The sequence below is a fragment of the Pelophylax lessonae genome (assembly GCF_965119305.1).
Source record: "Pelophylax lessonae genome assembly, chromosome: 1".
In the NCBI taxonomy this organism is placed as follows: Eukaryota; Metazoa; Chordata; class Amphibia; order Anura; family Ranidae; genus Pelophylax; species Pelophylax lessonae.
This window is the reverse complement of record NC_138768.1, coordinates 233,070,826-233,096,383: the sequence shown is the minus strand read 5'-3', so window position 1 is coordinate 233,096,383 and position 25,558 is coordinate 233,070,826. Positions and strand designations below refer to the sequence as shown.

General features: G+C 47.9%; 1 protein-coding gene across 1 annotated transcript in view; it reads right to left on the bottom strand.

Moving 5' to 3' along the window:
- Positions 1-25,558, bottom strand: part of MPHOSPH9 (M-phase phosphoprotein 9) — a 217,289-nt gene that overhangs the window by 38,075 nt on the left and 153,656 nt on the right. Inside the window, exons 16-17 of the mRNA XM_082258440.1 lie at positions 12,328-12,429; positions 1,357-1,509 (exon numbers count right to left, since the gene is read on the bottom strand). Coding sequence (XP_082114566.1) covers positions 1,357-1,509; positions 12,328-12,429 — 255 coding nt within the window. The remainder of the gene's footprint in view (positions 1-1,356; positions 1,510-12,327; positions 12,430-25,558) is intronic.

Here is a 25,558-nt window from a genome sequence, read left to right as displayed (position 1 = left end):
AATGGGGTGTTTAATCTTCATGCGGCAATCCCAACAATCTTCGTGATATAAAGAAGGGTGCTCAGGTGGTTTAATTTAGCTTCAGCTACACTTTGTTCCGGAACGCAATGATGTGCTCCGCCTGCTCCGTAGTATATATATATATATATGTATATGTATAGTGTCTTTGCCGCTAGGCCACACCCCTGACGACGTCAGCGTATGACGAAACGCTTTATGAGGAGCCTGCGGCACGACACACGACTACAGACGGGGGACGTGGCGGCCATCTTTGTGGTTAGAAACCAAAGCACACGCTAGTGAATGGGACGAAACATGATTCGCTCTGTACTTTTTGGCTCAATGTAAGTTGCCATTCATTACTTTATATTGCAATAAACCGTGTATGATTGTGCTGCACCATGAGGAGTGTTTGATTATTTTCCACATATTCTGATGATCTGTGAGAGGGACGCCAGATATATGGATCGAGTGGAACGCTGAGAGGTCTGCCCTTGATGTCCACATTAGTCTGATTCCTGCTGTCTGATCCCTGTAATAAGGATCACAGGCTTCTGGTAAGAGGTTTTTTAACCCCTCATGGTGGTGGCTTTTCTCTGCACTGCTTTCAATACGAAGGAGATATTTGGTTTTTTGTTTGTGGACTGAGCACCATCCTTTTGGGATTTTTTCCTTTGGAGTGATCATTATTTTTCCCTTTGGTGTGATGTGGACTTTACAAATACTCCATAAGATATTAGCGCTACACAATTATTTCTATGTGCTTGAATTGATCTGTTTCTTTATTCAGGATCATGTGTTGGCTGCTTTTTTCATTTAGTATTATTCTATGTTATGATATCAATACCAATTAAGCGTCACAAACCCCTTACCACTACTTTTTGTGCATTTCCCTGCAATTTTTCAAAACTGGACCAAATGGTCATGCGTGTTCCAGTGTGAACAGGCCCTAAAAGTGTTTTTGAATTTTTTTTAAATCTCGCAATACAATATTGCTAAAAGGAAAGCCTTGCTTGTCTTGAAACCTTATACACGTATTACATATCTGTCATAAGAATTGACAACATAACTGCTGATTAAGCAGTCTCATAGCTAAAAATGTAAAAAAGAGGTACACAGGTGCAGGAAGTGGTTAAATATCCCAATACCATATCTTCCATGACCTACAAATTTAAGATTATACTACCCAACAATAAATAGTGCACACAAAGAAATTGAGTGGAAGGCACAATCAGAATGTAATGTATTTGGCGCATTTTATTGTGATGTTGCCTACACCTGGATTCTAGAGGCCCAGCATCCTTGCTCTATGTACACTCTTTTCCCAAGTAATACCTTTTTCTTTTCTTTACCTACCTGTTTGGAACATATGAAGTGTCATTTTTATTCTCCATCACTATGGCTTTGTTGTCAACTGATTTACCAGTACACAGTGTTTCAGATTTCACCGGCTTCCAGTGTGCAGTATCCACAGTATGCAAGCTACCAGCAGTGTGTGACGAATGCTTGCTAAAATGAAAACATAAAAACAAAAATGGTCAATGTATAGCTCTGTAATATATGCAATATTTATTAAATATTCTTTATATTTGAAACCCATTCTGCAGAGCCTGTCTAGCCAGACTCCTAGCTACTCGAGTCATGCAGTTTGTTTTTCTGTACAAAATACAGAATCAACCTGATGAGAAAAAACAAAACAAGGGCTGTAAAGACAATGCAGTTTAACCCCACCCTCTCCCAGCTTGCCTCAGATTTGTAGCAAAGCAATAGTAGGAGAGGAGGAAATTACATTGGAAAGAAATGAGGCATTAGTCTTCAAAACAACCTTATCCCTGTGTAACACAAGGAAGGGTTCTTTACAGAATAAGGTCACCAGCTCAGGGAAACTCACCTCACACAGGATATGGCATCTAGGAAGGCAACATAGTAAGAGTAGGCAGGAGAATATCTCTAAATTCATGCATTTCCAGACAAACATTGAGATCAGGGCTCTGTGAGGGCCAATCCATCACTTCCAGGACTCTTTGCTCTTCTTTATGCTGAAGATAGTTCTTAACCACTTGCCTCCCAGGCACTTTTACCCCTTCCTGACCAGGCCAATTTAAAGCTCAGTGCGGTCGCAATTTGAATGACAATTGGACGATCATGCAACACTGTACCCAAACAAAATTTTTATAATTTTTTTTCACACAAAAAGAGCTTTATTTTGGTGGTATTTATTCACCACTGGGGTTTTGTTTTTTGCTAAACAAATAAAGACAGAAAACGTAAGTAAAAAAAAAAAAAAAAACACACATTCTCCATAGCTTGGTATAAAACTTTGTAAACCGGTAATTTTTCTTCTTCACTGATGTTCACTGATGAGGCAGCACTGGTGGGCACTGATGAGGCAGCACTTATACTGTAGGTGGCAGTGGTGGGTGCTGGTAGGCAGCACTGATGGGCACTGGTAGGTGGCACTGATGGGTGACACTGATGAGAAGGCACTGATTCGCAGCACTGGTTGGCACACATTGGCAGCATTGTGGGCACTGTTTGGACTGTACTGATAATCCAAACACTGATAATCAGTGCCCTGATTATAAGTGTATGTGTCCCTTTTAGAGAAGCTGGTTATCGGTTCTCTTCTCTGATCCTCATGCTGTCAGCATGAGGAAAGGAGTGCCTACTATTTACATCCGTGATCAGCTGTGACTGTGATCACAGAGCGCGCCAGCCACGCCCCGCAGCGAGCGAGATCACGTGAGGCCATGATAGGACGGCCTCCCAGACCTAGCCATCTGTGCTGTAGCGGTCATTCAGTTATAACGCGGTCGGCAACTGGTTAATGACATTGGCTGTATGTTTGGAGTCGTCCTGTTGTAGAAAAGATTTGGGGACAAAAACAAACGTCTTTAATGGTACAGTATGGTGGGTAAATATCTGCCTGTATTCCTGAGCATTAAGAACATCATTAATCCTGAACAAATATCCAACGCCATTTGCAGAAATGCAGCCCCAAACTTGCAAGGAACCTCCACCATTCTTCGCTGTTGGCTGCAGAAACTCATTATTGTACCGCTCTCCAGCTCTTTGGAAAACAAACTGCCTCCTGCTACAGCCAATATTTCACATTCTGACTCATCAGCCTCATGCACCTGCTGCTATTTTTCTGCACCCAATTCCTATGTTTTCGTGCATAATTGAGTAGTTTAGCCTTGTTCCCATCTCCGAGGTATGGCTTTTTGGCCATAATTCTTCCACGAAGATCATTTCTGGACATTTCTCTGGACAGTAGATGGGTGTATCTGGGTCCCACTGGTTTCTGCCAGTTCTGTGCTGATGGCACTGCTGGACACTTCCAATGTTGAAGCGCTAAAAGCATGATGTGTCTTTCATCTGCTACATTAATATTCCTTGGCCAACCACTATCAACGGTCCTCAAGGTGGCCTGTTTTTTTATGCTTCTTTTATGCTTGAACAGCACATCTTGGAACCCCAGTCTACTTTTAAATCTTTGCCTGGGAAAGACCTTGCTAAGGCAGTATATCTACCTTGTGTCTTGTTGCTGTGCTCAGTCTTGCCATGGTGAATGACCTGTGACATCAAACGGTCTTCCACAAGCTCACCTTAGAAGCAGAGTTTGGCTGTTACTCACCCATTTTTACACCTCCTACACTGCTGTTTCCGTTTCAGTTAATGGCTGTGTTTAAACCTACATATGAAACTGATGATCATTAGCCCTTACTTGGTAGAATTGGTAAATCATACACCTGACTCAAATCCCTGATTCTGCGCAAGTCTACAAAGTGTGGAACTGTAAGAATTGATGCTGGTTTGAAGCCAAAGGGTAGTCACACCAACTATTGATTTGATTTAGATTTTTCTTCTGTTCGCACACTTTGCATTTTGTAAATTAATAAAAAAATAAATATAATTAAAATAATTATGGAAAGCCTTCTTACTTTACAGCATTTCTTCACTCTTGCCTAAAACTTTTGCTGACGGACTGGATTTTTTCTGGGGGGGGGGGGACAAAAACCTTGAACAGGACCGTATCCTGTTGGTACGGTGGACATTGGCTGACTAGAATCAAGCTGATTGTTCTCTCAGAGAGCAGAGCAGAAGAACGAGGAATAGCAGCTTGGTTAAAACCTGAGGTGCTGTGGAACAGGCCGAAGGAAAGGACAATAGATTGGTAATATTGCATGCCCACAGCAAAATGCAGGTAGCATTGATGCACCGGAAGGATGGGGGACATGCAAGTCCTTTATGTCCACAGATGCCAGAAAGTCCCCAGGACAGAGGGAAGCAGTGACTGACCTGGAAAATTCCTTACAAAACTTCTGTACCTGAAGGAATGTTATGTGAACTTTAAGATTCAGGATGCAGCTGATGCCCCATTGCTCTGGGGACAGTGAACAGGTTTGAATAAAAACTTTGGAACCTCTCTTTCTGGGACAACTGACCTTGTGAGAAGAGATGACCCAGAGCACTTAAGAGGTCCGCTAATCCTTGCTGAGATGTTGACAAGCAAGATACCATGAAGCAGGGTGGAGGCAGAGACAGAAATTCTAGTTTGTAGCTCCTGGATACAACATTCCAGATCCAAGTGTCTGAAATGTCAGACCAGACAAGCTGCGAAGTCAAGCAGAAGTCCCCCTACTCTGACAAGTGGAAGGAGAACTTGGTGGATTTTGGGGTTCCAGACTTACGACAGAACAGAGATCCAGGCTTGGCCTTGGACCTGAGGGAAATGAGAGGAACTTTTTCTTGTATCAGTGGAAAATTAGGAACATCCCCCCGCACGTACGCCTTCCTTGGCGGCGATTGCAGGCGGATGGCTAAAAGCAGAGGCAGACACATCACCTGGGGCAAGAGAACATTGGTGTCTTTTTCTACCTCTGGCTGAAGGTGCTGGGAAAGTGGTGCACTGAACCCCCTGTTGTGACCATGTGAATCCCCTCTAGTGGCAGGGAACTTCACTGATGAGAATGGTACCCTGACAACTGCCAGAGCAACGCAGTAACAGTGAGACTCTTCCCTTCTGCCCCAATGCTAACTTTTTATATGTGCTCAGTAGGCAGTATAGCACCATGATCCTGGCAGGATTGGTAAAGCCATAGTGGAAAAAATTTCACCCATCTTATGACACCAATTTTTGTAGTGTTTGTATGTGCTACTGCTGGTGCCAGGAGCCCAACCAGCCCATGTACCGGTGGGCTACTTCGCACACAATTGTGTGCCACCTAGCACATATCCCCCCAGGGACCTAGCATAAAAACAATAGGCTACCCAACACACATGAATAGCCCACCCATTACAGAATTGTGGCAAATCCAGCAAACACTTGTAGGGTACCCAGCCAACAGCCATGGGCATCCCAGTACACATGCAGGCAGTCAGGTTCACATAGGAAACCACCCAGTACACCTTTAGGCCACCAAGCACATAACTGTGGGCCACCCGGCACACACCCAAAGACCACCCATCACACATTATGGGAAATTTAGCACACACATGCAGGGTACCCACTACACATTTCAGGCAATCCAGTTCATTCTGAAATTACAAGTTAAAGAGGTTGTAAACTAGTTTAAATTTTTTTTTTTTTTTACAACCTGCAAGAGAAACACATAATGAGCTAGTATGCATCGCATACTAGCTCATTATGAAATACTTACCTTAGAACGAGCCCCTGCCGTGCCGCTCACTCACCTGTATGACGAGCGACATGTTCAGTCGCCCGTCTTCCGGGATCGCGGCATCCGGCCATCTGATTGGCCGGAGCCACGGTGACGTCACTCCCGCGCACGCGCGCGGGAGCCGACGGTCACGGCACGGGGCTCTGAAGGAACGGCACGATCAGCCGTTCCTTCAGAGCGCATGCGCCAGTGACGTCACTGGCTGCATTAAAGGTAAATATCTCCTAAACGGTACATGTTTAGGAGATATTTACAGTACCTATAGGTAAGCCTTATCATAGGCTTACCTATAAGTACAACTTCCCGAGGAGGGTTTACTTCCTCTTTAAAAATAGTAAATATATGCACACTTGCAAAATTGTGTGTCTTCTGGCTTACTCCAGAAGGTTTCCCAGCTGTGCAGGACCTGGATTTTCTACAATCTCATGTCTTTATTACTGTTATTATACTGGATTTATATAGCACCAACAGTTTGCGCAGCACTTTACAATATGAGGGAAGACAATACAGTTACAATACAATTAAATACAGGAAGAATTAGAGGGCCCTGCTCGTTAGAGCTTACAATATAGAAGGGAGGGTCATGTGAAACAAAAAGGCAATAACTATGGGGGGGTGAGCTGATGGAGAAAATGGAAGTACAGTTGTTAGGTGCGGGTAGGATAAGCTTCTCTGAAGAGGAGGGTTTTCGGGGATCCTCTAAAAGCTAATAGAGTAGGAGATAATCAGACAGATTGCGGTAAGGAGTTCCATAGGATTGGAGAGGCTCTGGAAAAGTCCTGGAGACAAGCATGGGAGGAGGTAACGAGGGAGCTAGAGAGCAGGAAGTTTTAAGAGGAACGAAGAGAGGGATTAGGTTGGTAGTTTTAGACTAGGCTAGTGATGTAGCTGGGGGTTAAGCTGAGTTATCTGAGAGGTGGATAAACAGATTTGGGTATCGTCAGCATAGAGATCGTATTGGAAGCGATAGGGAGGCTATCAGCTGACCCAGAGAGGGGGTGTAGATTAAACTTCGAGAGGCCCAAGAACAGAGCCCTTGGGGACCCCAACAGAGAAAGGAAGAGGAGAGGAGGATGTAGAATTGTAAGTAACCTTAAAGGTGCGGTTGGATAAGTAGGAAGAGAACCGGTGAAGAGTACATTCACGGAGACCAAAGGCGTGGAGTTTTTTGAGGGGGGGTGGGGGGGGGGTGGTCAACCGCATCAAAGGCAGCAGAAAGGTCGAGGAGTAGGAGTACAGAATAGTGTCCATTGGTTTTGGCCGTTAGTAGATCGTTGGTTAGTTTTAGGAGAGCAGTTCTGTGGGGTGTTGAGGCCGAAATCCAGACTGAAGGGGATCAAGAAGGCTATTCTCGGCAAGGTGGTCGCTCAGTCGGTTGTAGACCAGACGTTCAAGGAGTTTGGATAAAAAATAGAGCAAGGAAATAGGGCATAGGTTGTTAAGATCGGTTGAGTTCAGTGAGGGCTTTTTAAGTATGGCGCTGACTAATGCATGTTTTAGCGAGTTGGGGAAGATGCTAGAAGAGAGGGAAAGATTGAAGATGTGGGTTCGAGAATGAAGAATAGAACCAGAGGGTGTACGTAGGTTTGATAAAGCACGCTTGATCGTGTGAAACGCATCATCCTTTGATCCTCTGCATCATGCCTGTACATCTAGTGCTTTTATAATACATCAATAAACTACAATTGCATCTGATGGGTTGTGCTACCATTCCTTGACTTTTTTTCAATGCTGGATTCTGCAGCAGTGCCAGGGTGTGCACCTCAGCAGGAATTTGTTGATTTTAGCCTATGCGAATCAGCTGGAGCAGCGTCTTTCTGTCTTAGCATGTTTTAGAGAGTTGAGGAAGAGGACAGAAGAGAGGGAGAGATTGATGATGTGGGTTCGAGAATGAAGAAAAGAGCCAGAGGGTGAACGTAGCATTTGCGAGGGAACAGGATCCAGAGGGCAGGTGGTTAGCTGGACATTAGAAAGTAGTTTAGCAACCTCGTCTATAGTGGTGGGGTTGAATGAGGGATGTAGTGATTGTACCTGTAGACATTAAGTGCAAAGCATGGAAAGTATATGAACAGCAGAGATCTCCTCACGAATTGTATCAATGTCTTCAGCTCTGCCAATTGAACAGGTGCAATGGCATGGGTTTGCCACACCTCCCTCTTAATATGTTATTATTATGCCACTATATTCACTAACTGGGCAGACACCATCAATGCAGACATCAGAATGGCTCCTCGGAGACCCGTTCTCTCTTCTCTGACTGCTTGAATTTTTTAATGAAAACCATGGGCAGTAAATCATGATGCTTCTCGATGCATCGCGGAAAAGAATCTAATCGTGAGACCAGTGAAGATATGCACCTCTAACTACCATATGCACATTAGGTTGTTTGAATTCTTACTCCTGTGGCCACCCCAATTCCTCACCAAGTCCCGGGACAAATAGGTCATCATAAGGAAATACTGTAAAAATCAACTCATGATGTAATAATAGTTTCCCATATTCTGCTCTATGGAAAATATATACAGTTTGTCTATTCATATGTCTTTAACACGATGTTGTTGAACAGTATGAGCTTTAGGATTGCTGAAAAAAATAAATGTCATCATATAGAAAAACATAACTAACATATCTGCCCTGATACCCAGGGCCTCCCATATTTTCTCTTGGAAAGCTACATCAGCCAAAAAAATTTCAACATCTGATACATCAGCTTGTGTTGGCTGATCCTTTCCCTGCTGTAGTGCTGTGGTTCCGCCCAAAGGCTCAGCTATTTATGGACACAGTAAAGTAATGCCTGGCGAGTGGAAACACACAGCTGTAGCAAGGAGCCCAGGCATCCAAAGCACGTGGAAGTGTCAGATGCTAAAGATTTTTTGGTCAGTGTAGCTCTGCAAAAGTGTGAAAATCAGGGGCATGGGTGGCAGGACAGGTAATTATTATTACTGTTCTTTTAAAGGATGTGTTTTTTTAATGACATTGTCACTTTATAACAATATGCAGTTTTTTTCATTAGGCACAAGTTCTTTGAGCGATGTGCAGTTGCATACTGTGACAGAACCCACTGTCACTGTGCGTTTTGGAGGGGACTGTGCGCAAGCCTCCTACCGACAGACTATGGGCCAGAAGATACTGGAGTTTGGCGCTGCAGCCTTTTGACTTTATCATCCACTACTGCCCTGGGAAGCAAAACGGCAAAGCCGACGAATTATCCAGGCAAACAGACATTGACAAATGATCCGTGAGTACTCCCCGGACATCCCCAAGCCGATCCGTTAGGATCAGACTGTGTATGCCGGCTTGGTTCTGGGGGAGCAATGTGGCAAACACAGCCACTGTATATTGTCCTTCATGTATGCATTACGTTTATTACATGTGTATGCAGTTTAGAACCAAGTGTTTTGTAATGTAATGCTACAGCCCTTCCCCCCCCCCCCTCCTGTTTCTGTGTCTAAGGGTGTGGATTCATGACAGACAATGGTCGGGCTGGAGACATCTCTCCGCAGGGGGTGTGTATTAAGACTGCCTTTTTCATTGTACAAATGTTCAGTTCTCCTTGGTTGGTCCTTGTCTCATCCCCCCCCCCCCCCCCTTCCAAGGCTAAAGGGAGTTTCCCTAACTGTGTGTAAAACTGTGTTTTGGAATGTAATAAACAGTTTAAGCTTTGCATGGTTGGTTAACACTCAACACCTGTGTGGATTGTCTCGTGATTGAGGGGTTACGGGCTGGGTATGGCTTCTCCGCAGGCTGTGGGTGCGTTTGGAGGACAGGAGACACAGATCCGGCGGATGTGCCCACCTGGGGTACAAAGATCTGTTACATTGGTTGGCAGCGGGGGGATGTCTCCTGCAGTCCAGGACATCCAAACCACCACCAGGATTCAAGATCTGGGCAGCTGCCGAGGAGTGATACGGGGACCAGCCAGCATGAGAGCGGAGTTCGGGAGGAGGCTGCAAGGCATGCGGAAGCGCCATCGGGGACCAGCGACAGAGCACACCAGGCTCGGCTGGGAGGATGTGATCCGCCGGCAACTCTGGCATGAGGCGCTAAGCCACGAGCGGCACCATCAGGGGAAGATCCTTCCCTCCTCCACAGAGATGTACCGGAAGCAGTACCGTGCGCGAGAGGTGTTCCTGAGGGAACGACCGCGAGATGAGGGGAAGACGGAGCTCGGAAGATTGGTCCAGGAGGAAATGAGGCTGGATGCCAGCTACAGAGCCCTCCAGTGGTTCGCGACTCAACTGTGGCCAGGTACAGCAGATGGCAGCCCGACAGAAGGCGTTGGCTATGGCGGCGTGGGGCTGCTCCATCAAAAAATGTACGGAGACCCAGACTTTGGGAGCGATGAGGAGTGGCGGCTGGAACACATTCTGGATTTCCGAGATGAGGTGCTGGACCTCCCCGACGAGGCGTGTGACCTGGAGGAATTGGAGTTCCTGGTTGAGCAGGAATGGGAGCTCGAGATTGCCTACAAGCGGCTGTTTGACGGTGATCAGCAGCCTGGCATGGCTCCCATTGCCTGGGACTGTCCGAGAGAAATAGCAGACAGTCACGAAGATGAGAAGCAAATGGGGCCAGGGGTGACCCTGCGTTTTCCCGTACTAACTGCAATGGAAGAAGCAGCAATGATACAGAGGGCACTGCGAGCGCTAGAATGCCGGAACGCACCGGAGGTCCCCCAGGCAGCGAGACAAGCTGATAGCATGAAGGTCTCAGAAGGGGGAGTTGAGTCAGGCGCTGGAAGGCTGGGAAATGGTGATCAGCAGCAAGTCCAGAGTATCTCATCTGTTGCCCCAGCAGAAGCACTGGCTACAGGGCAGAGTGCCCCTGGCATCTGCCCAGCAGCAGGAAAAGTTTTGGATCCGGAGAGTCTGAGAGAGGATCTGCGTGAGCTGTTTTCCCAACAGCAGATATCCCCACCGGGAGTAGAGGAAGCAATTCTCCCTCCCCAACACCTGGACACTACCCCAGTGTTTATCCCCCCAGCAGAAGCGCTGGCTACGGGGCAGAGTGCCGCTGGCCTCTGCCCTCTGCCCACCCTCAGAGGTAGATCCAGGGAGTCCGAGGGATGACCTCAGTGAGCCGTTTCCCCAGCACTTGGACACTACCCCAATGTTTATTCCCCAGCAGAAGCGCTGGCTACGGGGCAGAGTGCCGCTGGCCTCTGCCCTCTGCCCACCCTCAGAGGTAGATCCAGGGAGTCCGAGGGATGACCTCAGTGACCCGTTTCCCCAGCACTTGGACACTACCCCAGTGTTTATCCCCCCGGCAGAAGCGCTGGCTACAGGAGAGAGCGCTGATGGTCTCTGCCCAGCATCAGAACCAGAGATGAAGAATCCGGGAGACAGTCCCTGCAAGATACCTTCTCAACGGCTGGTAACTACACCAGGAGAAAAGCAAGTATATTTTTCTCCCCAAATGCATAGCCCTACCAGCCTACATTCCCTACCAGCGGAAGCGCTGGCATCAGGGCAGAGGATTATTCAGCTCCCCCCAATATCTGCAACCCAGCCCCGGATCAGAGGAGTGCAGACAGCTGTTCCCACTCTGCAGCGGCTGTTTTTATTCATGGGAGACCCTATGTGCTGTTTTGCTCCCCAGCGCCAGAGTCCTACTTTTACTTTTCCTGGTTGCCTGGGGTGGAAGTTTGTGACTAACGCAGGTCCAGACCAGTTGAGGGTCAGGAACCTCGTTAGTCTGTTTTTAAAAGGGGAGAAATGTGACAGAACCCACTGTCACTGTGCGTTTTGGAGGGGACTGTGCGCAAGCCTCCTACCGACAGACTATGGGCCAGAAGATACTGGAGTTTGGCGCTGCAGCCTTTTGACTTTATCATCCACTACTGCCCTGGGAAGCAAAACGGCAAAGCCGACGAATTATCCAGGCAAACAGACATTGACAAATGATCCGTGAGTACTCCCCGGACATCCCCAAGCCGATCCGTTAGGATCAGACTGTGTATGCCGGCTTGGTTCTGGGGGAGCAATGTGGCAAACACAGCCACTGTATATTGTCCTTCATGTATGCATTACGTTTATTACATGTGTATGCAGTTTAGAACCAAGTGTTTTGTAATGTAATGCTACAGCCCTTCTCCCCCCCCCCCCCCCTCCTGTTTCTGTGTCTAAGGGTGTGGATTCATGACAGACAATGGTCGGGCTGGAGACATCTCTCCGCAGGGGGTGTGTATTAAGACTGCCTTTTTCATTGTACAAATGTTCAGTTCTCCTTGGTTGGTCCTTGTCTCATCCCCCCCCCCCCTGCAAGGCTAAAGGGAGTTTCCCTAACTGTGTGTAAAACTGTGTCTTGGAATGTAATAAACAGTTTAAGCTCTGCATGGTTAACACTCAACACCTGTGTGGATTGTCTCGTGATTGAGGGGTTACGGGCTGGGTATGGCTTCTCCGCAGGCTGTGGGTGCGTTTGGAGGACAGGAGACACAGATCCGGCGGATGTGCCCACCTGGGGTACAAAGATCCGTTACACATACAATTTTGTCAGTGTGGTTTGTTATCTTCTACCCACAACAAATTATTCCTTTGAACTCCTCCCCCCTTTAGTCACATCCTAAAAATATCCAAGAATGACAACTCTGGACAAGACACTGATGCAGAGAAGACAATATGCAACAACCAAATCAACCTACTTTGAACTGGATGACCATGACTGGCCTTCAGCAATGTGTCGAAGTTTCACCATGTTTTCATGCTCCAGTTGCTTAATCTGTGTTTCCAGCTTTAAAACTGTCCTGTTATAAACAGAATATACATATGTAGTCCATTCTGGTCATAACATTTTAATTTCAGAAAAAAACAGTATTGCAACTGACAAAAATCATGTACTCCCCATCGGTATTACCTGATTATCTAGGTTCTAGCTAAAGCTAAACATAATGCTAATTGTTTCAGGTTCACAAGATCCTGAAGCCTGAACAGATTATGTTAGGAATCCAACTGCAAGGGAGGAACCACAATAAGAACTCCTACTAAAACAAGTTTAGTTAAATACTGATAAACCCTTTTTTTACCAAAACACTTAGGGCTGGTTCACACCACAATTTCAACATTCTGGGTGTGTTTTTGCATGCACATTTAGATGTGTTTGGATGCATTTTCTGTGTGTTTTTCCTCTTCTTTTTATTTTGACCCTTGAAAATTTGTTTATGTGCTTTCCAATGCATTTACATGTACACTTTCTGGATGAAAAAAAAAATGCAGATTGTAATTTTGTCAAACGCACTGGAACTGACTGCACTGGCATGAACTAGGGCCATTGGAATACATGGCAATTACTGTACATGCATTCCGGACGCATTTTAAAAAACACACTGGAAGGCATTCCAGCCAATAAACGACTCTAAAGTAAACCTTTCACAAACTTCAAAATTCAATCTTATGAAAAAGAACACACAAGCACAATATACTTTCAGTAAAAAAACAGCATATCAAAATGGTGATTAGAATCAGAGATAAACTATAGTTGAAGTAATATATGCACAGTATCAAAATAGTGTTGCTCCGGGGGCGTGGCCGGGATGTGAGCCTGAGCGGACGTGTGGCTGCAGAGCTCCGTGGTTATCCGTGCTAATCCTCTCGTTTTAGGGCTATTTTACCCTCCTTACCTGGCTTGCCGGCTTGTCCTGTTCCCCTGGATTGCCCCGGTCCTGCCGTCATGTCAAACAAGCCGAAGGGTAAGCTACCCAAGGATCCGAAGCCTCAGCGCCCGGGAAAGTGCCGGGTCACGTGTCCTCCCGGCGCCATCTTGCCGGTCTCCACCAGCCCCCAGGCAAGCCGCTGCTCCGGGGCCTCGGCGGGGATGTCTTCCTCCCCTGGCCCGCAGCCGTCGGGCTCACAGACGCCGGAGCGGAGCTCTCCTGCGCCCGCGGAAGTGGCGGTGGAGGCGGCGGCGATCACTGCACCCATCCTCGCGGCCATTGAAGGCTGCAAAGCTTCCCTCATGCTCCGCATAGACAGCGTGGCCTCCGAATGTACCCTGATACGCCACGATCTGGACAAGATCAGGGGCAGGATGACGGAAGCTGAAGACCGGATTGGTGAGGTGGAGGACCGGCAGGGATCCCATTCGGCCCAGCTAGCGGACTTACAGGCGTTGGTCGCCGCCCTCACAAACAAGGTGGATGATGCTTAGAACAGGCAGTGCCGGAATAACGTCCGTGTGGTGGGCTTGCCGGAGGGTGATCGCCCTGAAGCCTTTGCTGAGGACTTCTTCAAATCCCTGCTGCACCTGCATAACCTTCCTGCTACGTATGTGGTCGAGCGGGCTCACCGGGTGCCCACGGGCAAGAGGCCCTCGGGGGCCCCCCCCAGACCGTTCCTGGTTCGGATGCTGAACTACCGGGATATGATCCTTGCTGCGGCTCGGAAGCGAGAGGAGTTGCCCTATGAGAACACCAGGGTGATGTTATTCCCGGACTTCTCGGCTGAGGTACAGAGACGCCGCAGATCCTTTAATGATGTGAGACGACGCCTGAGGGAGAGGAATATCAAATACAGTATGCTGTATCCCAGTCGGCTGCGAGTGGCCCATCAGGGCACGGTGCGATTCTTCGAGACCCCTCCAGATGCCAGTGATTGGATTGACACCTTGGGTGCTGCAGTCTGATTGTTGCTGACCCCCTGTGTTCCCCTCGGCTGTGTGATGTCCTGGATTTCGTGAGTGGTTTCCTGCAATGACTCCTGCCCTGTTTGCCCCCCTTTTATTCCCACTCCTGCTCTCCTTTAGGCCCCTACTCTGCCTCCCTTGGATGTGTTTCTCAGGACTCCTGGACCCTTGCACCTCCTTCCTTACGGCAGATGCTTGCCCTGCATCCTCCTTTGGCCCTTATGTCCCTTTTGTTCACCACGGAGCTCGGGTGAACTGCACTTTTTTTTTTCCCCTTTTTTTTCTCTCCCGCTGTTTGACTTTTGCCTCTTTTTGGTTTTTTGGAAGGCTCCCTGTACTGTGCTACCCGCTGGCCCTGTTGGCGGTGGGCGGACTACTTTTTGGACAGACTGTGGCGGTAGGCCCAGGCGGTCTGCTGGCCGGTGCCTAACCGTTCTTTTTTTTCTTCTCAGTTTTGGGTTTAAACTGTCCCTGGGCTCTCCCCCTTGTTTTTTGGGGGTAACGGGGTACAGTAGGGTAAACGCTATGTGTTTGGGGTGTTGTGCTCTCCCTCCAGGAGGGCTTATTTTGTCTGTTTGTGTTTTTGTTAGGTGCATGGGTTTACTCGGTCTTGCTGCTCCCTAGGAGGAAGTACCTATGGGAGACACTTCTGGGGTGTTCATTTTTATAACCTTCCAGGATGGCATCACGTAAACCATCTACCTTCTCTGTGCTATCCTGGAACGTACGGGGTCTTAATTCCAAGTTTAAGCGGGCATTGCTCTTTCAGTATGTGCAGCGTTACAACCCCTCCATACTGATTCTGCAAGAAACCCACCTGGTGGGCAGCAAGCTCCTCTCTCTAAAAAAACCATGGGTACAGAGGTCATTCCATGCCTCCTACTCTACGTATGCCAGGGGTGTTTCTGTACTGATTCACAAGTCTTTGCCCTGTGTGGTGGAGGCGGTGCACACCGACCCCTCAGGTAGATATGTGGTGCTGGTGCTCACTATGTGGCAACAGAGGTATGTGGTGGCGGGCATTTATGTGCCCCCGCCGTTTAAGGCCGAGGTCCTGTATACCGTTCTGGAGAGGATCTCCAGCTATTGTCCTGCCAAACTGCTTCTCCTGGGGGACTTCAACGCCATCCTCTCCCCGGACCTTGATAGGCCCTTGCCTTCCAGGGCCTTTTCCGGGGACCTTCTCCATTGGTCCTCGGCCGCCGGGTTACAGGAGGTTTGGCGCTGGAAAAACCCCCAGGAGAAGGTTTACTCCTGCTTTTCTGCTACTCACAAAACGTCCTCCAGGACTATGGCTTCGCCAACCCGCTCATGTTGTCTGATGTGGAGGAGGTCTCCTATCTCCCCAGTGGCTTGTCGGACCATAGTCCCTTGCAGGTCGTTATTCGCTCGGGCTGTGATCGCAGTAGTGCCATGTGGCGCCTAGGTGCCCAGTGGGTGGACCAGCCTGAGATTGTGGCTCAGACCCCGTCTATGATTAGGGACTATTGGAACACTAATGCAGGTACGTCCTCTCCCGGACTGGTATGGGACGCCTTTAAGGCGGTCACTAGGGGCCACTATATTTCGGCAATCAAAGCCGTTCGAGTTCAGCAGCTGGCTACGGTGTCCGACTTGGAGGAGGCAGCCGAGGCGGCTTCTGGCCGCTATGTCCGGGACCCCTCGGCCGCTAACTTTGAGGAGCTGCAGGCTAGTAAGAGAGACTTACATCTACACCTGACTGAGGTCACCCGGTTGTCTATGTATCAATCTAAACAGAGTTTTTTTGAACACGGAGATCGGAACGGGAAACTGTTGGCAGTTATGTCTCATCATGATGCCCCCCTCACCCTGGTTCCGGAGCTCACTTCTCCTGCTGGGGAGGCGATCACCTCGCCGGAGGGAATCTTGGAGCTCTTTGGGAACTTCTACTCCCGATTATACGCTACTACCTTGCCCGCTGACCTCCGGCCGGAGGATCTGCAGCAGCTCCTGGATCCGGTTGCCCTGGGTTGGTTGTCGGACGCTGAGCGCTCCGACTTGGTTCGGCCGGTCACGGCGGAGGAGGTGGAGATTGTGATACGCTCTATCCCTGGAGGCAAGGCCCCTGGCCCCGATGGGCTGCCTATTGAATTCTACAAAACCCATGCCGGAGTGCTGGCCCCCCTTCTGGCGGCACTTTATAATGACTGCCTGGAGATGGGCTCCTTGCCGCCCTCTATGGCAGAGGCCCACATTATCCTGATCCCTAAGCCCCCGAAGGACCCGAAACTGTGTGCCTCCTACTGCCCAATTGCCCTCCTTAATAATGACCTCAAGGTTCTTACCAAAATCCTTGCCTCCAGACTTCGCCCCATCCTCCCCTCCGTGATCGACCAGGATCAAACGGGGTTTATGGCCAACAGATCCACGGATGTCAATTTGCGTAGGCTTTATACTAATTTGCAAACTCAACATTTGAACTCCGGTGCAAGGGTGGTCGCCTCCTTAGATATAGAGAAGGCCTTTGATTCGGTGGAATGGCTGTTCCTGTGGGAAGTCCTCAGGAGAATGGGATTCCCCCTGTTGTTTATACGGTGGTTGCAAACAATCTACAAATCTCCAAGGGCGGCCATTCGGTTGGGGGGCAGGCTGTCCCCTTCGTTCCTGTTGTCCAGGGGTACGCGGCAGGGCTGTCCTCTTTCTCTGGCCCTTTTCGCCATTGCCATGGAGCCCTTGGCCGAGGCGCTCCGGACCTCGCTGGAGGTTCGGGGGCTTCGGGTGGCGTGGCTGGAGGAGAGGGTGGCGCTGTACGCAGACGACCTCCTGTTGTTTTTACAAGATGCGGGTCCCTCCCTTCGGGGGGCTCTGGACATCCTGGACGTCTTCTCCAGGGTGACGGGCCTGAAGGTGAATTGGTCGAAGTCCCAGTTGCTTGCGATCGACGGGGCGGCCAGGAGCGCTGCCCCGTCGGATCTCTCGCTACAGTGGGTTGACAGCTTCATGTATTTGGGGGTGAGGGTGTCTCGGGACCCCACGGAATTTATTTCCCTTAATCTAGACCCGGTGATGGCAGATGTTTGGGCCAGGCTGAAGGCATGGGAGAACCTTCCCCTCTCCTTGTTGGGCAGGGTGAATCTGATAAAAATGAAGATCCTTCCTAAATTGACCTACCTCTTTCGCCACTCGCCCCAATGGATCCCCAAAACCTTCTTCACCAATTTGAATAGGCTCTTCTCCTCCTTTTTGTGGGGCTCCCGCCCCCCTCGTTACAAGTTTTCAACATTGATGAGACCTCAGTCCCAGGGGGGTCTAGCCCTCCCGGACTGTCATAAATATTTTTTGGCCTCCCAGTTGGTTTCCGCGGTATGGTGGCTGTCTCCTGATGCCTCCAACTCCGCAGTGGTGCTGGAGGCGGCGGTGCTGGGGTCAATGGAGGCGCTGTCGCATCTGTTGTTCCTGGGCCCTAAGGCTCCGTATCCTTTGACTTCGTCCATGCACACGACGCTCAGGGCCTGGCGTCAAGGCCTGGCGCTGGAGGCTTACCCGAGCACCGCGGTCTCCCCCAAAGCGCCACTGTGGATCAACCCTACTCTGCCCCACTTGTACTCCCTCCCCGACCCGGCGGCCTGGACCAAATTTGGCATAAAGGTGATTTCAGATCTGTCCTCGGACCTCTCCCTCCCTTCGTTTGCTCAACTTTGTGACTCCCACGGGGTGCCCCCGTCCCACCTTTTCCGTTATCTCCAGTTGTCCCATGCCTTCAGGGCTCAGTTCCCACAGGGGGGGGTGGGGGTGGTGCGGTCGGACCTGGAGCGGGTTCTTCGGTTTGATTGCTCCGCCCGCGCCGCCTCGGTCTTGCACGCCCATCTCCTTCGTGTGTTCTCTCCGGAGCTCTCGGGTCTCCGAGATCGGTGGACTCGGGATGTCCCGGACATGGACGTGGAGGACTGGCGGCAGGTGTGGGACTCCCCCTTTAAGATCCTGGTCTCTCTAAGGGACCGCATGGTGCAGTATAAGATCGCCCACCGGGCGTACTTCACTCCTCATCGCTTACACAGAATGCATGAGTCCCACTCCCCGGAGTGTTGGCGGTGCGGCCACACGCCCGGGGACTTTATCCATATTTTTTGGACCTGCCCGGATCTGTCTGATTACTGGTCCCGGGTCTACGCGGCTGCAAACGGAGTGTTGCAGGTTTCGGTAGACCCCTCCCCAAAAACGGCCCTGTTGGGCCTCCTAGATGATCTGTTCCCTAGGGTGGCGGATCGCACCCTCATGGGTCTCCTCCTGTTTTTCGCCAGAAAGAACATAGTGCTTCATTGGAGGCAACGGTCCCCTCCCCCGCTCCGGCGGTGGAGGGCACTGGTGGACTCGGTGATACCGCTGTACAAGGACACGTATTCTCATAGGGGCTGCCCCAAAAAGCATGACAGGGTTTGGGCCAAGTGGTTGGCGGACTCCTCCGTGCCGCTGCTTGCCGCCTGTCTGGGCGGGGGTGGCTCGGGGGTTCCTTAGACCGCTTTCTGGGGACCGGCCGCGAGGCGGCCCGAACTGTGCTACTTGTCTTATGATGTACACTGCTTGATGCTGTATTTCTTGCTACCAGGATAATTGTGCCCCTGCGTGGGCTCACTTTTCCCCCTTTTTATATGTGCTTGCCTTGATGATGACCATGCGCTGCAAGACTGCTATGTGAACCTTTTTGCACCTATTGTTTGTGTGTTGTTATGTTTCTCTGTTTGAAACAATAAAAAGATTTTCAAAAAAAAAAATAGTGTTGCTCCAGGTTATATGAATAGCTAAATGGGTTTCTTTGGGTGTCAATAGTATATTGCATCCAATCACATCCACATCCCAATAGACATAGAGAAAGGATAAAATTACATGCGTAAATTGGTGCAGGTGAGTGATCCCAATTACGCCTAGTAAAACAAATGGACTTTAAAGGATGTGATGATGCAATATTTGTAACAAGGTAGTCAACACAAAATATGCATAAAAAATATAATATTTTATTAAATTGTTCAAATATTAAAACATTCTCTGATCAAATGATCAGGCCATACGGACATACATACAGACATTTTTATTACAAAATGAGAGAAACCTCTGTAAGTAGAGTCGATTAAGTTCAGTCGTATTGAAACAGGCTGACGCGTTTCGCTTGAACAGTTAAGTTCAGGGATTTGCTTCCTCAGAGACCCTTGTTTCAGAACTAGACGACTAAATGACACGAATGGATTGGCCCACTCACGCCAGTCAAACCAGCAGCTGCCCCACTGAAGCGCTGTAGACGGTCGATCGCCGATCCTTGAAGGGAGACGCTGTAACTTTGGCTTATCAGTGAAGTACGGGTGAAGATTCCATCGAGTAACCCCTTGACCACTATATATTATAGTGGCTTTAAATCAATTCCTTCCACATATCCTAGCTGTATGTGTTGACACAGTGGCTCTTAACCTATATTGAGGGGACTCAGCACTCCCCATGTGTGAGGTACCCTGGACTCCTGGGAATCCTCTACATTTGGTTGCTTGTGACTGTCTACAGCGCTCAGTCTCAGTGGGGCAGCTGCTGGTTTGACTGGCTTGAGTGGGCCAATCCATTTGTGTCATTTAGTCGTCTAGTTCTGAAACAAGGGTCTCTGAGGAAGCAAATCCCTGAACTTAACTGTTCAAGCGAAACGCGTCAGCCTGTTTCAATACGACTGAACTTAATCGACTCTACTTACAGAGGTTTCTCTCATTTTGTAATAAAAATGTCTGTATGTATGTCCGTATGGCCTGATCATTTGATCAGAGAATGTTTTAATATTTGAACAATTTAATAAAATATTATATTTTTTATGCATATTTTGTGTTGACTAACTTGTTACAAATATTGCATCATCACATCCTTTAAAGTCCATTCGTTTTACTAGGCGTAATTGGGATCACTCACCTGCACCAATTTACGCATGTAATTTTATCCTTTCTGTTGCTCCAGGTTAGTCCACATTTGTCTATCATTGTTCACTTCGTGCCTGTCCAGTTTTTCTCTGATAAATATCCGTAAGCAATATAAACCTTCAGTTTATTTACAAACTCAACATGGGGAAAAAAAAAAAAAAAAAGAAATACAGACTCATATAACACGTTTCGTGATAAAGAGCCAAAAAGAGTGCTAAAAGCTATTTGTGCTAGTTTATGGTCTAAAGAATCTATAGTTCTATATGCCAAGCTTGTGAAAAAATAAGGAAACAAAAAGGCAAATCATGTTTGCCGTCATTGTATTTAGTTTGTAAGTATTCATTAGTGAAGTTATTTATATTTTTCTTGTATCTTAACCACTTCTCAAGTCTTCATATTGTTCACCGAGACTACTCATTGGAAAGGTGAAAGAAAATAATTTTTTACTTACCGTAAAATCCTTTTCTCTGAAGTTCATTGACAGACGCAGCTCCATATTCTTCTTGACCACTGGGTTATGCTGCCCCCTACAGGAGTAGGACAATAGGCAGGAAAAAAAAAACGTTACCACGCCTATAGGGCAGTCCCTACAGGCATACACACACACTCTACTATAGCCTTCAGTTTTGTTGCAAGCAGGGTTTAGAAGCCAACACATCTACCTTGTAGAATTTTGTGTACATGTGCACCAACGACCAAGTTGCTGCCTTGCAAACTTGCATTACTGACGCCTGATGGCGAAAAGCCCAAGAGGCACTCCGCGCCCTAGTAGAATGCACCTTCACAGGGATTGGTGAACCTGACCCTTCAGTGAATAAGCCTGTACCACCGTCTGCCTAATCCATCTGGATATGGTCACAGCAGACGCAGCTAATCCCTTTTGCGTTCCTTCGGTGAGGACAAAGTCTGATTTCCTGAAGGATTCAGTAGCCGCCAGGTAAACTCTAATTGCCTGAACCACATCCCATGCTTGGGCTTAGGACAGAGTGAAGGCAGCACAATGTCTTCATTCAGATGGAAATCACCTTAGGGAGAAACGACTGATTAGGTCAAAGTACCACTTTTTTTCTGTGGACCACTAGATAAAGGTGAACGGCAGGACAGCGCCGCCAATTCAGATACTCTGCGAGCAGAATTAATAGCCACCAAAAAGGCAACCTTCTGAGACAGTGTAAGCAGAGGAATTTCCCTAATATTATCAAAAGGAGTTTTTTTTTTCGAAAGAACAGACAATACCAAATTAAGATCCCACGGAGGTAGCAGGGATCGTCTCGGAAGAGCCATATGGCGAACCTCATGTATAAAAGTGCGAATCAAGGGCATGCGTAGCTAAAGGGCGTTGGAAAAAACAGCTAAAGTTGACACTTTGCATTTGATAGTGCCCAAAGCCAACCGCTGTTCAACCTCTTTTTGAAGAAAGGTCAAAATCCTAGCCACCAAAAAAAGGCGAGGATACACCTTCAGCGATTCACACCATGAGATGTATGATTTTCACGTACGATGATAGGTCTTCCTAGAAGTAGACTTTCTGTCCTTCAACAGTGTAGGAATCACAGAATCAGAAATACCTCTATCCTTCAATACCTGACTTTCAACAGCCACTCTGTTCAAGCCAGTGATAGTAAAGCAGGATGGAAGATCGGCCCTTGAGACAGCAGATCTTCCCTGAGAGGAAGTCTCCGAGGAGCATCGGAGACCAACCTTACGGGATCTGCATACCAAGACCGGCGAGTCCAGTCTGGGGCCACCAGAATGACTGGAATCCCTACCACTGCGCAAAAGCCTCAGCAGGAGTTTCAGTGGAGGGAATGGATATATCAGCCGATACTGACCCCAAGGAGCCACCAGTGCGTCTGCGGCGTCGGCCAGAGGATCCCTCAACCTGGCTACAAACCTCTGAACCTTCTTGTTGAGTTGACAAGCAAACAGGTCCACATCCGGTGTCCCCCACACGACACACAGGAGGTGAAACCTCTCCGGGTGCAGGGACCACTCCTCCTGCTCCAACACCTGACAACTCAGGTAATCCGCCTGCCAGTTTTCCACACCCGGGATTTGCACTGCAGAAAGGGCTGGAACAAACTTTTTTGCCAATTCCAGGATCTCGGCCACCTCCTGGCCGCCAAGACACTCTTGGTGCCCCCTTGATTGATGTAAGCCACGGCTGTGGCATTGTCCGACTAAATCCGGACTGGACAATCCTGTAAACGATTTGTCCAGTGACTCAGGCAAAGCTTTTTCCTGGCACCTCCATGGCAGCATACCTGTGATAGAGCTCTGCCTCTACTCCGCCTACAGGACTAGTGAATAGCATAAAAGAAAGACGCCCCCTACTCCCAGCATTCTCCTTTTTTTCCTCATACCTCTGGACTTGAGAAGAGTAGCAGTATGTCCCTACCTCTGCTTCTGAGCAGCTTCTGCTGGGTTAAGCCTCTCCCAAGCGCAGTCCCTGTACTCGGGCCGCTATTAGCGCTAAAAGGTCTGGGAACCCCTTCTGCGGATCTTTTGGGGTATGCAGGGTTTCCTAATGAGGAACGTAGTCTGCCATAACTCTTTTGCATAAAGAGCTTTTTTGTGAATGGCATTGATGGCAGCAGCAGCAGGATCAGCATTATTTGACGTTTATTTTCCCTCCTCTCCAGGTGAGTTTGTTCCCTTTTGTTGTATCCCTGCTTCCCCTCCATCTGATTAATTTTCACCTTTCTCTTTACCAGCCAGCCAGGTGTTCCTTGGGGTGTAGGTTTTCCTTCCTCCATTCATTCAGACGATCATTTATTTAAAAAAAAAATAAAAAAATAAGTATATATATATATATATATATATATATATATATATATATATATATATATATATATATATATATATATATATATATGTGTGTGTGTGTGTGTGTATATGTATAATGAAACAAGCCTTCCCATTTTTAGTTTAAAAAAAAAAAAAAAACCAGCAAACAAATATTGCCTTTTTTCCAGGAAGAGCAGGTCCCAGGGATTTCACTCCCTCCCCTTCCCTATAAATTCTGATTAATTAGTCTGGGGCTCACTGGCAACCTATGTGCAGCCTCGTCAGGTCGTTTCGTTGACCAGGTATGTCTTTTTCTGGTATTTCCTTTAACCATTTAAGCCCCGGAGGATTTGGCTGCTCAAAGACCAGGCCCTATTTTGTGATTCGGCACTGCGTGAATTTAACGGACAATTGCGCGATCGTGTGACGCTCTACCCAAATGAAATGGACGTCCTTTTTTTCCCACAAACAGAGCTTTCTTTTGGTGGTATTTGATCACCTGTGCGATTTTTATTTTTTGCGCTATAAACAAAAAAAAAGCGACAATTTTGAAAAAATAACAATATCTTTCACATTTTTTATATGAAATTCTCCAAAAAAAATGTAAAAATCTAAATTTTCTACATTTTAGGCCAATTTGTTTTCTGCTACATATTTTTGGTAAAAAAGAAAATCGCAATAAGCATATTTTGATTGGTTTGCGCAAAAGTTATTGCGTTTACAAACTACGGGAAAGATTTATGTAATTTTTATTGTTTTGTTTTTTTTTTTTTAACTAGTAATGGCGGCGATCTGCGATTTTTTTTGCAGGACTGCGACATTGCGGCAGACAGATCGGACCCCTGACTGACATTTTTGACACTTTTGGGAGTACCAGTGACATTACTACAGTAATCAGAGCTATAAATATGCACTGTTACTGTCAAAATGACAATGGCAGGAAAGGGGTTAACTTTATTGGTGATCAAGGGGTTAAGTGTGTCCCTAGGGGCGTGATTCTAACTGTTAGGGGGCGTGGCTAGTGAAGTAATCACAGAGACATACGATCCTACATAGCAGGATCGCATAGCCTCTGTCATTACTTCAGGGAGAATGACAGACGGCTGTGTTTACATCAGCCGTCTGTCTTTCTCCCACTCTTGAGGGAGATCGCTAGTGGCCGGCGGACATCGGAGCCGCCGGTCACACGCACTGGCTAGGCAGGGAACGAGCGGGGGCGGGAGCATGCCGGCGGCGGCGAGCGCTCGCCCCCTACAGGCTCTTTGGCAAGCGACGTAGTACTACATCACTTTGCCTGTAAGCGGCTGCGTGCCGCAGTAAATGTACAGGAGGCAGTCGGCAAGTGGTTAAAAAAAAAAAAAAAACAAATATTAGAATATCCTTTCTTTTTTTTTTTGGCACGAGTTTGAAGCTTTCTTCCTACTCCCTATTTTCAGCTGATCCTCTTGCTATAGCCAACATGAGCCATTCACCTCATGATCAAGATCCGCAAAGGTATATTAGGTATGGGACCACCCTTGCGTGAGTATCAAAAGGAGCGTACTGACAAATGTGTTTTTTAAAAAAAAAAACTCTCTCTCTCGATATTTTTCAGCCCTGTTTGAGGTAGAGAAAGTCATCTGGACATCATGCTTATCCTCGTGAACGCAGTCCGGGCCACGGGTCACATTCATCTAGACATAGATCTTCCGGTCGATCTAGATCTCATAGGAGCTATCGCTCTTACTCTCCTCATACACGTTCGGTGAGGAAAAAATGCTGGGCCTGTGGCGCCACACCCCTACCTAACAAGCAGGTCTGTCAGAGCTGCTTTAAGGAATACGCAGGTGACCGAGACCAAGAAAGTCTACAAGTGGCCAAGCTTTTGAAAAAGACCATGAAAGATTCTCTTTCTGAACTGGCTGTCATGATGCCTGCTCAGGCAGTACCTCAGGACCCGCAGGCAATGGACGTTGATCCAGAGGTGCCAGGCCCCTCTATGGCCAGCATGCCAATACCCCCTTCAAGGCACAGGACCAGAACCCCTTCTCAGGAGGATCTTTCGGATACATCTTCTGAAGACTCAGAGATAGGAGGCTTCAGTTTTTCACTCATTCAGCCTTTTATGGAGGCAGTGAAATTGGCCATCGCATGGGAGGATCCTGGGGAGCCCCCCTCAAAGTCAAAAAGGTACTGCCCACACTTAAAAAGGAAACAAGCAGCCTTTCCTTTGATGCCTGAGATAAAGGAGGTGATTGAGGAGGAGTGGAAGAAGACGGAAAATAAGTTTTCACTCGCAAAGTTTGGGAAACGTTACCCTCTAGTTCCAGCTGATTCAGAGCCCCTGGATTTGATGCCAGTGGTGGATGCAGCAGTGACCCGACTAGCAAAGAATGTTACTCTTCCTTTGGAAGATTCAACATCCTTTAAATATCCTTTAGAGAGGCATATGGATCTGGATCTGAAAAGGAGCCATCTAGCTTCAGGTACAGCATGTAAGCCAGCAATCGCCCTTACATCAGTGTCCACAGCAATAAAAGCCTGGATAGAAAACAAAGAGTCGGCTATAAGACGAGATGT